This window comes from Pantherophis guttatus, chromosome 7 (genome assembly GCF_059756535.1).
Source record: "Pantherophis guttatus breed Tessera chromosome 7, ASM5975653v1, whole genome shotgun sequence".
Taxonomy (NCBI): Eukaryota; Metazoa; Chordata; class Lepidosauria; order Squamata; family Colubridae; genus Pantherophis; species Pantherophis guttatus.
In genome coordinates this window covers 93,001,345-93,013,780 of record NC_142069.1, presented here as the reverse complement: position 1 = coordinate 93,013,780, position 12,436 = coordinate 93,001,345, and the positions used below count along the sequence as shown (strand labels likewise).

At 40.8% G+C, this 12,436-nt stretch overlaps 1 protein-coding gene across 6 annotated transcripts in view; it reads right to left on the bottom strand.

Moving 5' to 3' along the window:
* Nucleotides 1-12,436, bottom strand: part of SEMA3D (semaphorin 3D) — a 116,784-nt gene that overhangs the window by 71,931 nt on the left and 32,417 nt on the right. For all 6 annotated transcript variants that reach the window (XM_034424856.3, XM_034424858.3, XM_087874363.1 and 3 more), the window contains one exon: nt 1,601-1,793. In XM_034424856.3, the coding sequence (XP_034280747.2) occupies nt 1,601-1,793 (193 nt within the window). The remainder of the gene's footprint in view (nt 1-1,600; nt 1,794-12,436) is intronic.

The window sequence follows — 12,436 nt, the reverse complement described above, 5'->3', positions numbered from 1 at the left end:
CAAAAAAGCAAAACCCGGACAAGTTCATAACTGTTTACACTGTCACGAAACCGAGAGGGGTCAGTTCTCAAAGGTTATTCTTAGTTCAGCTGCTGCATAAGCCACTGATGTCACTGAGGGAAGGCTGGGCTGCAGGACGGTGGAAGGGATAATTAACAGAGAGGAAACGCAGAAGACTGTTAGAAACATGGCCATCCCTATTTAGCATCTAAAACCGGGAGAAGAAGCATCACAAAAAGTACTTATTATCCACTTAGGCTGAGCCCCTCTGGCATCAGTTCTCCAAACTTGCAGCTGAGACTTCCCTTCCAGCATCTGGAAGGTGTGTTGGCGGAGACATGTTTCATCAAAACGTTTGACTTCCTTCAGAACAATTCAGATGTCTCAACCGGGGGGAGGGGGAATGCCGATGCTTCTTTGACTAGGAAGACTGCAGATTCACCCCACCATGAAAGCCAGCAACAGGTAATTATGTTGGCTGAAAACTGAAAAATGCTTTATTAATTCAGCCACGGACCTCACTGGAGAACTTCAGGAATGCATAAGGGCTGCATCCCATTCTCAAAAGAAAGCCACTATCTTGAAGTCTCCTTATTCAGGGCCAAAAGCATAAAAGGACTTCAAGAATTTGAGATCCTTTAAGATTTGAGATCCACAAGGAAGGATCTCGTATGGTTTTGTATGTTTGTGGCTTTTATATTATGCAACGTTCTATTTTCTTAGTAGTGTTGATTTTTAATGGTGCTTTATTGTGACATTATCAGTGAAGGACTCCTAAAACCAGTTTCACAAATCTTCAATTCTACTGCCAGGTATTTCTACTCGACCTAAACAAAACAAAACCAAATAAAGGTTTGTGTTGAAAAGTTTTGTTTGGCCAAGTAAATTCCATTTTCAGAAGGTCTGATGACAATTGTGTTGCCTGCTTTTATTTAATAAGATAAATTATCTTGTACATATCCTGAAAAATACCATAGGAAAGTCACTGCCACAAATCCCAACCATATTGGATCTAACGGCACTTGTATTTTACTCAATGAAACTTTGGTAGTTGACCAGCATAAAGTATATTTAAAAACATTTGTACAGCTATAAATAAATTACTAGAAGATGTAATTTTCTAGTTAGCCCTAGAATTGCCAAGAGCCGGACACAACTGAATGGATAACATCATCATCCATCAAATAAATCTGTAAGTGTAAACTTTGTAAATTAATGCAAATTGATTGATCTAACCTAATTTAAAATAACCAACCTTACCCAGTTTCAAGACAAGAAGCAATAGGTGGAAAGTAATCAAGGAGAGAAGCAACCTGGAACAAAGGAGAAACTTCCTAACAGTGAGGACAATTAACCAGCGGAACAGCTTGCCACCAGAAGTTGTGGGTGCTCCATCACTGGAGGCTTTTAAGAAGAGGCTGGACAGTTCATTTGTCTCAAATTGTATAGGGCCTCCTGCTTGTGCAGACAGTTGGACTAGAAGACCTCCAAGCTCCCTTCCAACTCTTGTTATTCTGTTATGTTCCATGAAATAAACATACATTACATTGAAAAGCCTAAGAAGATTAAAGAGGGACCATTAAAAAAAAAAACCTCTTACCTTTGTAAGAGAGTTTCAGTCTTGGAACATGGTGCTTTGATGTCCCCTCAGCAGAAAAGAGCAGAATCCCCCAAAATAGAAGTAGACATAGAAGTTGTGGCTTGGAAACGCTTGCCCTGTTCATGCCTTCACAATTATGCTTTCTCTTCATATTGCGGAAAACTTGTCTTTTCTTAGTTAATCCAACAGAGGTCTGTAAAGGGAAATAAAAGATCATCTTTTAGCAAACAGAGCTTGGAAAACACTTTAAAAGAAGTGTAAATTGTTTGATGGCTACGCATTATATTTTAAAAGCTCAAAATACTTAACTACGACCACAAATCAACGATACACCCACCACTTCACCAAGGATAAATAAATAAAAGCAGGGTTATGAGATAAATTGGTCATATTTGCACTAGTTATTGCCACATTTTCACAGACCCTGAAAAAGAAAGTTATAACCTGGTTCCAAAGTTCAGACGGCTGGAATATTAATCATCTCAGCATGCACTAACTCCCAAAATGAAGTTCAATTCCACATTGGACAATTCATAAAATATGTTAGTTGCCAGTTGACTGTTCTGGAACTACACAGTTCAACTGTACTGAAGAAATTGGGCACTTATGTTTTATGATGGTAAATGACAGATGCCTTCTATTGGCCAACACTTAATGTAAATTTGTAGATGCTACAAGTTCTTACGAAGTATAAAAGACTACTAATCACAGAGGAGGAGGTCTTGCGGATGTGCTAAATGCCTTTAAATGTGTGTGTGTTTGTGTACGTCCTCTGAAAAAAATATATCCTCTTCTTCTGAGGATATAAAATTTGGCAAAGGTTAAATTAGGAATCAAATCTTTGAATTTTGGGAAATATTTTTGCCTCCTTGCATTGCTGCAGTTATTTCCAGGGTAATTTCTCTGGAAAAGCCATGTCAGTTGAGGTGTATCTGAGCGAGAAATGTGTCCCATTTCAGAAGAACAGATACACAGGCCAGGGAATTGAGATAAATGGGAAACAGCTTAAGGAGTTTTGATTATTTTTCTGCTCAATTAGCATGGAAGACAGAGAAAGTGAGATATGATAGGGACTGGTGATGGATATAAAGCGTAGGGAGGTTGAAGGACCCTGAACATCTGGTATTTTCCAAGCAAGCTGTGACATCCTGCAGGCTTCATCAGGAATTCTTTTTTTTTCCAGATTCAGGCTTCTTGGAAGGAGAACTCATAAAGAGCTTTGAACCCTGGAACAGTCCTTCTCTCTAGATGTCCTTTCTCCATCTTCATGGAGCCAAAAGGATTGAAGAGTTTGTGCCCCCATAAACCTCCCTTCTCTCTCTCTCTCTCCCTCTCTCTCTCTCTCTCTCTCTCTTTTCCATCAGTTGGCACCTATGCCTCCCAGGAGGACAGTTTTACATACAATCTGGGATTCTCATGAAATCAGATCTCAGCTCTTCAGAAGCACAATCACTTTCAGATCCATTTAAGTACCTCCTTGGAGAAGTCCATGGACAGTAGGCCAGGATTAGCATCCCACCCCATCTTCAGCCCATTGTCAATCACTCACATACTCAGACATAGACTCAAAGAGGATTTTTGGGGGGCGGGTGGGTAAAGAGTGCTTCAAGTCAGACTTGATTCCTAATGACCCAACACATGGCATGAGATTTCAGTACTTTCCTCTGAGACCTTCCTTAGAGGTCAAGAAGATCCAAGTTCCTGAAGATTTCAGCCATCTCACACGACAGTTCATGACTTCTCATCCATGAAAAAAACCTGAGGTGACACTTATTGGCACAAAGAGAGGAAAAACTGAACCCAAAAGAACCCACGTAGCACACCCTGAATTGGGCTACAAAACAAACCGTTTCCTCTCCCTGCCAGTGACTTGGGGTTACTGGAGAGAGGTGTATTTTCTGTGTGTTTCCTTTTGTCTATTTATTCCAAAACATCGTTCAGATGGAACACAACTACAAAGGGCCCCTTTATGCCTACGGCAGCTGGACAGCCGGCCAAGTCCACCCAATACGTTTGCTTCATTCATTCAGGCCTGGCAGAAGCAGAAAGGAGCTCTTGAGCATGGCCAGGTAGCCAACGCCTCATTTTATTCTTCATGACAGGGAATAAATGTTATTAAGGTTCTTTGGTAGGAACAACCTTTCTCCTCTCCAATTCAACTTTAAAAAGAGTGTCCGCAGGTGTATCACAACGTGATACCTTGTGTGTCCAATCACACTTGGCCACATCTCTCCTTTCCTCTCCTCTCCTCCATTCCATATTTTCCATTCCATTCACATATCTATGGGCATCGTTGTGGCCACATTTTTGTAACAGCATCCCATTTCATGAGATTTCAGTCTCCTCTCCCAAGACCTTGTGAGAGGCTTCAGGTGGCCACCCCCAGTTTCATAAGAGTTCATGCTTACCAAATTCTCATGAGATTTGACAATATTAAATGTTTTCATATATTTCCTTTTTATTGGGTTATTGGCATTTTTGCACCATGTTGCATAGGAGCTTTCTATTTTTTCAAAGAATCTGCCTTATAAAATGTCCCTTTCCTCCAGAGCCATGTCTGCAATCAACCATGGTTACATTGAACAAAATTCAACAATGTCTAGGAACAGTGGAAATTGGTAGTCCAACACATCTGGATGGTACTTGGGGGGGGAGGGGAATAATAAAGGTTGTTTAGGTGTCCTTCTGCAACTTTATCAACTGATTAAATTGAGGGACCTAGTTTCCATGTAGAAAAGCACTGTGAGTATAATGTCCCCCTGTTACTCTCTCCTTTCCAAGTCAGGTAATTTACCTACATTGCCAAAAGCGCTTTCCCTTTTTCCCTATAATGTATCACCAAACAACCTGTGTGTAGTAGCCAGACTTACTTCAGAGGGTTCAGCCAGGACTCTGACTCCACAAGGCCCCGGCTGCCCTTCTTCCCCTGAGGGTCTGCTGCCTCATTCGGATGGAATTTATGATTTGCCAGGCGTGGCTCTTGAGCCTCTGCTGAGAAAACTTGGTGCCTTTTACCCTGAGACCTCAACTCCAAATATTTGGTGTAGCCCTGGATCTCGCATGAAGGTAAACTCTGCAGTCCAAATTCTCAGCACTTGGAATGCCTGCCCTTCTCCTCCCCTCCCCTCTTCAATTTGCAAATATCTGGAATTTGAACGTTTTGTCTTGACAACTTTCTGAAAAGGAAGCCCTGCACTTATTTAACAGTAGCCAGATGTCCCTGCATTACTCAGCTATAAGGCCTCCACCTTAATATGTCTGTTTCAGATTGCAGATTTACAGTAAACTGGCACTCCACATTTCCTAGGATTTTTGTTTACCAGAATTGAACAGATCTTTCTTTCTAGTACAATTTACAATAACAGCCTGTTATAATGCCTTCATTAAACTTCTAAATCAAGAGCTGGAAAAAGGGTGCCCGAAAGGAATCATGTTCAAATAGCATACAGAATCCAAAGAATGTCATTTTCAAAATGCAGCTACCTTGTAAGCAAATGAACCAAATGTTTTGTTAGTGTAAATAATGTACAACTAAACCACCGTAAAATATCACTGCAGAGCTTCTGTCCAAGGAAAACTTTTGAATAAAGTCGACAGAAAATTAAATACTTTGAAAACTTCAAAGTAATGCAAGCCAAACAATGTGTAGAAACGAGTAAATCTACAGGGTACATTTCATTCGTAGGTTAGTGCCTTCTATATAAGTCAGTTTTAATGCGCTTTGATTTCCAAATATTCATATAAAATGGTGGAAAGAAACCAATATTGGAAGCTGGAATACTTTATTCATGAATAAGTTACATTATGTCAAATGGAAAATTGTTTATTTCAAAGTTTGCAAACTGTGACATGTTATATAAATCAACATTCACCACAGTTGCAAAATTCAAACATGACAAGTTTGGAAAATAGAGGAACTACCCAAACAGAGATTTTCAAACTTTCCCATTCAAGAAACTCCTTCTACTTCACAATGTTGATGAGAAAATACCCCTGGCCTGCCCAGCAATTTTTTAATTTATAAAAAGTTCTGTACAATTCCCTAATCCAGTAGATTTTAGTCACCGATAAGCAGAGAACGAACCATTCCATTTTATGAGGGACTGCAGGGAAATTGTTCTCTTTATCTTATATGCCGAAGCCAGCTAGACTTCAACATTGCTCACAACACAAAACAGGCAATTTTTCAGTGTTGAGATCCTGTATTTTCTCAAAATCACTTAGATTGGAAGCTACAGGAAGCGAGACTATGGAAAAGTGACAACCTCAGAAGCTGACTTTGTTCCATGGTGTCTTGAAATTCAATGCTTACAAAAACTGATTGATTACAAAAGCTAATACTGTTTTTTTTTTTCTTCTTCTTCTTGGCATCTGGTCCCAAAATTCAGGAGTTGGGAACATTCTCCAATCTTCCATTATTGGTTTGTTCAGCGTTGTTTATACATGAGTTGAGAGCAATGTAGAATGCATCTGTGTTCATGGGGAACATTTCCTAACTTGATTGGGAGGATAATCATTGGAGTGGGAAAGATGATGCTGAAAATCCATTAGATTTCGACCCTCTCTAAAGCTTCATTTGGAAGAAACCAGCTCCTACTCTAAGCCTAAACTGGTTTTAAGAGATCTAGATATAAAATGACATCTTATTTCCATGTTAGACTTGCCCTTTCTCTAATCAAAACTATTTTTAAAGATGCTTTATTTATTTTTCTGCAGGATTCTCATGTTCCATTTATTATGTTCTGTGGTGAGCACTGATGGTCACATTCAACTCCCTTGTGGCTGTTATTATTTGTGGTGATTGATTCAATAGCAGTGCAACATAATCATTTCACAAAGTGGACAGAAAATTCAGGTCTTATTTGGCAATTTTTTCTTATTAATTTTGGCTTGGCTATCATCTTCCAAACAGAAGACCGCAATTCTGGAAATGAGACAGCAAAGCAATTAGAACAGTTGAGGAAAGTTTCTGATTATAGTTTCAATAATCTGGTTGTTTTAGCGCAGAAAGAAAAAGATAAACGAGCTCATTACTGAGGTAGATAGAGGGTTTTTTTTAATGATAGACTCCACTTCCTCTTGGCTTCTAGAATACTAGAATTAATGCTGTCTTCTTAAACTGGTGTCCTCCCAGTTTGGATTCCATTTCCCAGAATTCCCAGTTAGCAATGCATCCATTCTGGTAGAGACTACTTAGGAAAGCTAATATAGTCAGCAGAAATGACGCTTAAGGAGAGGTGATGAATAATTAACCTGTAATAATGGTGGGTCTGTGTTTCTTTTGGCAAAATGTTCCAGTAGAAGAGAATATTTGTAGCTCAGGGTTGAAATGAGGGATGTCCTTGGGGCTCTCTGGGCTTGGTTGTTTCCTTGCAGAGGATTCATTACCCAACTAGGTAACATCTTCAGTGATAGACGGGAGCAGAGTTAAAAAGAGGGCCAGCCCCACTCTTTCTACCATTGATGGAGTTACCTAGTTGGGTCATGAAATGTACGCAAGACAACAACAAAGCTCAGAGAGCCCCAAGGACCCACCATTTTGTTTCTCTTCATCAGAGTCCATTGGCTGGCAGAGCACATTTCCTCTCTCAAAATCTCAAAAATAAAGAGCCTCACAGCCACTTTGTAGCAAAGCTGATTGCTTCGTTATCTGTAGAGTTGCACGTGAATCTCCACAGGCTGGGAAGAAATGCTCCTATTTCAAGGCCTGGGAAATTTACGCTTTGAATTTGGAGGGAGGCTAGTATTCACACACTTGGCAAGTGCTTCATACCTCATGGGGCTGTGGACATTTTCAAATCTGGAATGTACCAGCACGCTTCGTTCCTCAGTATCATGCATGAGATGCATTAACAAAGAATATGATTTTTCCTTGGAACAAACAGAAATTAAACCGAGTCTCTTTCTCTCTCAGCCAAATATGGAGGCCTACCAGTAATTCCGTTCCATGTTTTTGCCTGGGATTTTAATAAGGGAAGGAGATTGACAGATATCCACACGTTGTACATCTTGATTGATGGCCTCTTCATGGAAGATCACAGTACAGATATCTTCATTTAGCGAATGCTTTGTTTAGCGTCCGCTTGCAGTTACAATGTGACGAAAAAGTAACTTGGTGGCCAGTCCTCCAGGGGTGGGTTGCTACCAGTTCGCACCGAATCGGGAAAACTGGTAGCGGCAGCGGCGGGAGGCTCTACTTACCCACCCAGATGCTTCTGCGCATGCACAGAAGCGTCACATGTGCGAGCATGCGTGTGCCCACGAGCAAACTGGTAGTGAGGGGTTTTGAAACCCGCCCCTGCAGTCCTCGCATATACAACCTTTGCAGAACTGCAGAGCAAAATTAAGCTGAAATGAGATCATAAGCACAGTCGCAGCTTCACTTGATGACTGCTTTTCTTAATGACCAAGTTGGAGAACCTGTAATCCCCCTTTTGTTGTGGTCATCTTGGAGAAACTGTGTGCATGTTAGGCTGGGATATTACAGAAAGTATAAAAAAACGGTGAAGAGAGAACAAGAACAACGTTGGAAGAGAAATGTAATATTAAGCCATTTTCCTCCACTGAGTTTTTATTCAGGTTATTAATAAAGACCCAGCAAGTAAGCCTCAATCTCTCTGAAAGTATTGGGAAGAACCTCATAGGCCCCTCTGTGTTTTTCTGGAACCTTGACCAAATTCCTCCCATGATAACTTTCTTTGTTTTCCTCCTGACTTGGCAGGAGGGGCCGTGGGGAAATAGGGGTCCCTGCCTGCCAGGCTTCTGCAGGGAGCGAAGAAGCAGCAACCGCCCTCTTCTTTGGGTAAACATCTCCCCTTATCTCCAGACTCTCCTTGGGTGGAAGTGGCTGTTATCTGACATGTTCTCGGTGGGGCGGGGGACTTGTTCCTAGCTGTGAAGATGCTAAATGTCTTTCGCACAAGGAAACTCCCTGGGAAGACACAAAGCCGCACTGCCAAGTCTCACAAAAGCAAAGGCCAGCCACGTGGGGGAGAGAGAGAGAGAGAGAGAGAGAGTGAGAAAACAATCAGGCCTTCAAGCTTTGAAAACGTCATCAATGCCTTTGCATGCCTGCCCTTTTTTAAAAAAGACAGGGCCAACTTGGCTTTTAAAAATACTTTTTGCTTATAATAATAAGCCTTCCTCATCCCAGCCCTTCTTTCAAGGGGACTTGATTGTCCTAGGAGGAAGGTGTTATAGTTCCCGCATCAGCCCTCTTGGCTTCAGGCAAACACTTGGCTCTTTTTCCTCCTTCTGCTCACCAGCCTCCTTCTCTCTTTTTTCTTAGGGCTTGAAAGAAAGAAAGAAAATGGTGGGTGCTCCATCACTGGAAGTTTTCAAGAAAGAGACTGGAGAGCCACTTGTCTGAAAGGGCATAAGCTCTCCTGCTTGATCAGGGGGTTGGACTAGAAGACCTCCAAGGTCCCTTCCAACTCTGTTATTCAACTCTTTTGTTCACACTTTATTGCAAATAACCTGGGTTCATAATTTTCCAACTAATACTTGAACTGAAATGAGTTGATCCTTCAGTGCCCACAGTCCTCTGCATTGCATTGCATTCCTAAACTTGGCGCAGGACAAACAGACGGTTAAAAACGTTGGCAGTAAAAGAAATGATTCATGTATTTTTAAAAAATTAGAACCCTCGTATGAAGAGAATACTGGAGCACAATTGTACTTTTTTGGGGAGAGGAAACCCAAATTATCGACAACCCAGCATTGAAGATTTAAACATCTCCAAGCACCGGTCCCAAAGAACTCAGAAAGATCAGGTTCCAGGAATAGATATGTGACATTTCACTTCCCACTTTCCATAACTGGGATCCAAAAGCTACGCTGATCGAAGGATATTTAAATTGATTGCAATCACACTCTCTGGCTTTTTCAATCACACGTTCACACCCTGAATTCCATCTCATCAAGCGACACAACAGAACCCTGAAATAGTTTCATGCAGATGGCGTGATTGCGGTATTGTTAGATATGAAACAAAATCAAATGGTCCCAAGCAGAACAAAAAGTGGCTTCCTGTCATCTGGGACAGTCTTGTTCCCTTTTTGTCGGTCTGTTTTACAGATGGAATATTTGAAAAATGCAGCCCTTCACCTGCAAATGCAAATAAACTGAATTGGAAGAAAAGCCGCTCCAACAGAAGAGAATAGCTGCACCTCTTTTCTCTTTCTTTTCTCTGAAGCCTCGTAGAAATGTAAGAAAACATTGGTCTGAGCTGACAACAGGAAAAAAAGAGAAGCAGAAGAGACTCAAAATGTAAGACATCCCTATTGCTTTCTCCGTCTCCCATAGATCACCCCACTTTTCTCTGTTAGATAAATTAAAACTCGACTTACTTAGGCAAGGAAGCCAAGCATGGATGAATCCCAATAGAATCAGGAAGTCCTTTATGGCAGTAGATCATATATTACTGAAATTCAGTGAAAACAGGAATATAACAAGCCAAAGGCCTAAGTACTCTACTCCGAGTAGCAAAATTGGAATGATACTCATGAAACCTGTTCTCTCTGTTGTTTCCAAAAAATGTAATGGGTGGCATGGCTGCTTCCCATCCCAAAATGATGTGGCCAGAATGGATACCATCACTGATAGACCAACTTTAAAGAATTTAGTTGTCTTTTAAGGGCAATTGAATTGAAATGTTTTAAATTATGGGCCAAACTTTATTTAATTATTTTAAATCTATTTTAACTTTTGTGTACAAATGTTTTACTTTGGCTGTTCACCGCCCTGAGTCCAAAAGGAGAAGGGCGGTATAGAAATCTGAAAAAATAAATAAATAAATAAATAATAAAGCCAGTGACCTTTTTAATTTGAAAAAAGAGCCAAGGTGGTGCAGTGGTTAGGGTGCAGTACTGCAGCTACTTCAGCTGACTGCTAGTTCAGCAGATCAGCGGATCAAATTTCACTGGCTCAAGGTTGACTCAGCCTTCCATCCTTCCGAGGTGGGTAAAATGAGGACCCAGATTGTTGGGGGCAATATGCTATTTAGTATACTGTCTTTGGTGTAAGCCACCCAAAGTCCTTGGAGAGTGGGCGGCATAGAAATATGAGTAATAAATAAATAAATAATTTGGAAGTGGATGCTTCCATATTTTAACAACAGATAAATTGTGTGCCAATACCTTCTGGAAACAAATCAAAGGAGAGGAGCAACCTAGCACTAAGGAGAAATTTCCTGACAGTGAGAAAAATTAATTACTACTATGGCTTCCCTCCAGAGGTGGTGGGGGCTCCAACACTGGAGGCTTTTAAGAAGAGATTGGACAGCCATTTGTCTCCAATGGCCTAGGGTTTCCTGCTTGAACAGGGGGATGGAGAAGAAGACCTCCAAGGTCTCTTCCAACTTTGTTCTTCAGTTCTTCTGTTGTTTTGTGTTGTGTTTTCTTTTCTTTTCTTTTGTTTTGTTTTTGCTTGCTTCTTACTCTTGCCTATAACCTACCATCCAGGGACTAGCCTGGTCCAACCTCCTTATCTTTTTATGGTCAATAACATTAGATTAGGTATCACAAAAGAGGAGAAATAATGATAATTGTAATATTGGCAGAAGCCTATAAAATTGAAGAGGTACTATTTAGGGAAAAAATATCATTGACCATCTCGAGTACCCCTTCAGAAAGCCTCTGAAGAATTTCCAAAATCTCCCGTTTTGTGTGGAAAGGTCACCCCGAGGCTAAAACCCGTTGTGGACTATCATTCCACCTAATGAGTTCTCATAACCTCAGGATGTGGTGACAGGTCTTTAAACCCACTTCAGCTGGCAGGTGGCCCCCCGCCAACAAAGACCCCTCGGCCGACCTTTCATCTCCACGTTGGGCCTACATCAACCGAGGCTGCCACTGCTCAAGATGGAGCCCATCATTCGAAGTTATTTGGACAAAGAGGACAACTCGATTGTGGGCTGCTGCCGTTGGGCCCAGCGCATCACAAAGGAAATTGGCGCAGGCCGATCTGTATCTGGCTTGAGATGTGATAAACTGATTATTTTTTTAACCTTTCACTTCTAGGTTCCCATTTATCATGCCTTTAAACTTTAAAAGTTTTTAAAAGAGGGCCTCAAGGAATTTAGGCTGGTGCAGGGAAGCACTGTTACTGTCCAGCTTTTATTTATGATGGCATCAGGGGGGCTGAAGTTATGTCTGTTCGCTCGCATTCTGGAAAAATCTTCATCCTCACTTCCCATGGCCTGTCCAGGAAATCCCTCTACACAGAAGGTCAGAAACACACACGTTTTCTTCTTCTTTCCTTTCAAAATACTCGGAGGTAGAGCCTTCCTTCTTCCCTCGGCTACAAACTTCATACTGTCAAAAATACATTAATTATCACTAATTATTATTATTGACTAATAATCAATATAGGAAATATTCAATCTGGAGGAACGTCTCCCAAGTTTCCTTTGACATTTTGTTATTATTTAAAAATGTTTTTTTTTAAATCCCAATGGTAGCCATTTTCATGGACCACGCTGCATACAAATTGATTTCAAACTGACTTTATTCTGTTCCAGGACTGCTCTTTTATTCTATTCATATTCTTTATCACTTGTTATGTTAAACTTTCATCTCCTATTAAATTCAATACAATCTAATAAACCATCTACACACTTTTTGTAAGTTTCCAAGGAGTTCAACTTCTGGGGAGGCACCATAACTGGGGAATGTAACCGTATCTTTTAGTGATAAAGGAGAATATTTGTAGAAATGAGGGGTCCTTGGTGCTCTCTGAGCTTGTTTTCTTGCAGACGTTTCATGACCCAACTAGGTAACATCATCAGTGCTCCAGTGTCCTTTCTATCCCATAGTGCTTGCTACTTTCCTGGCTTAC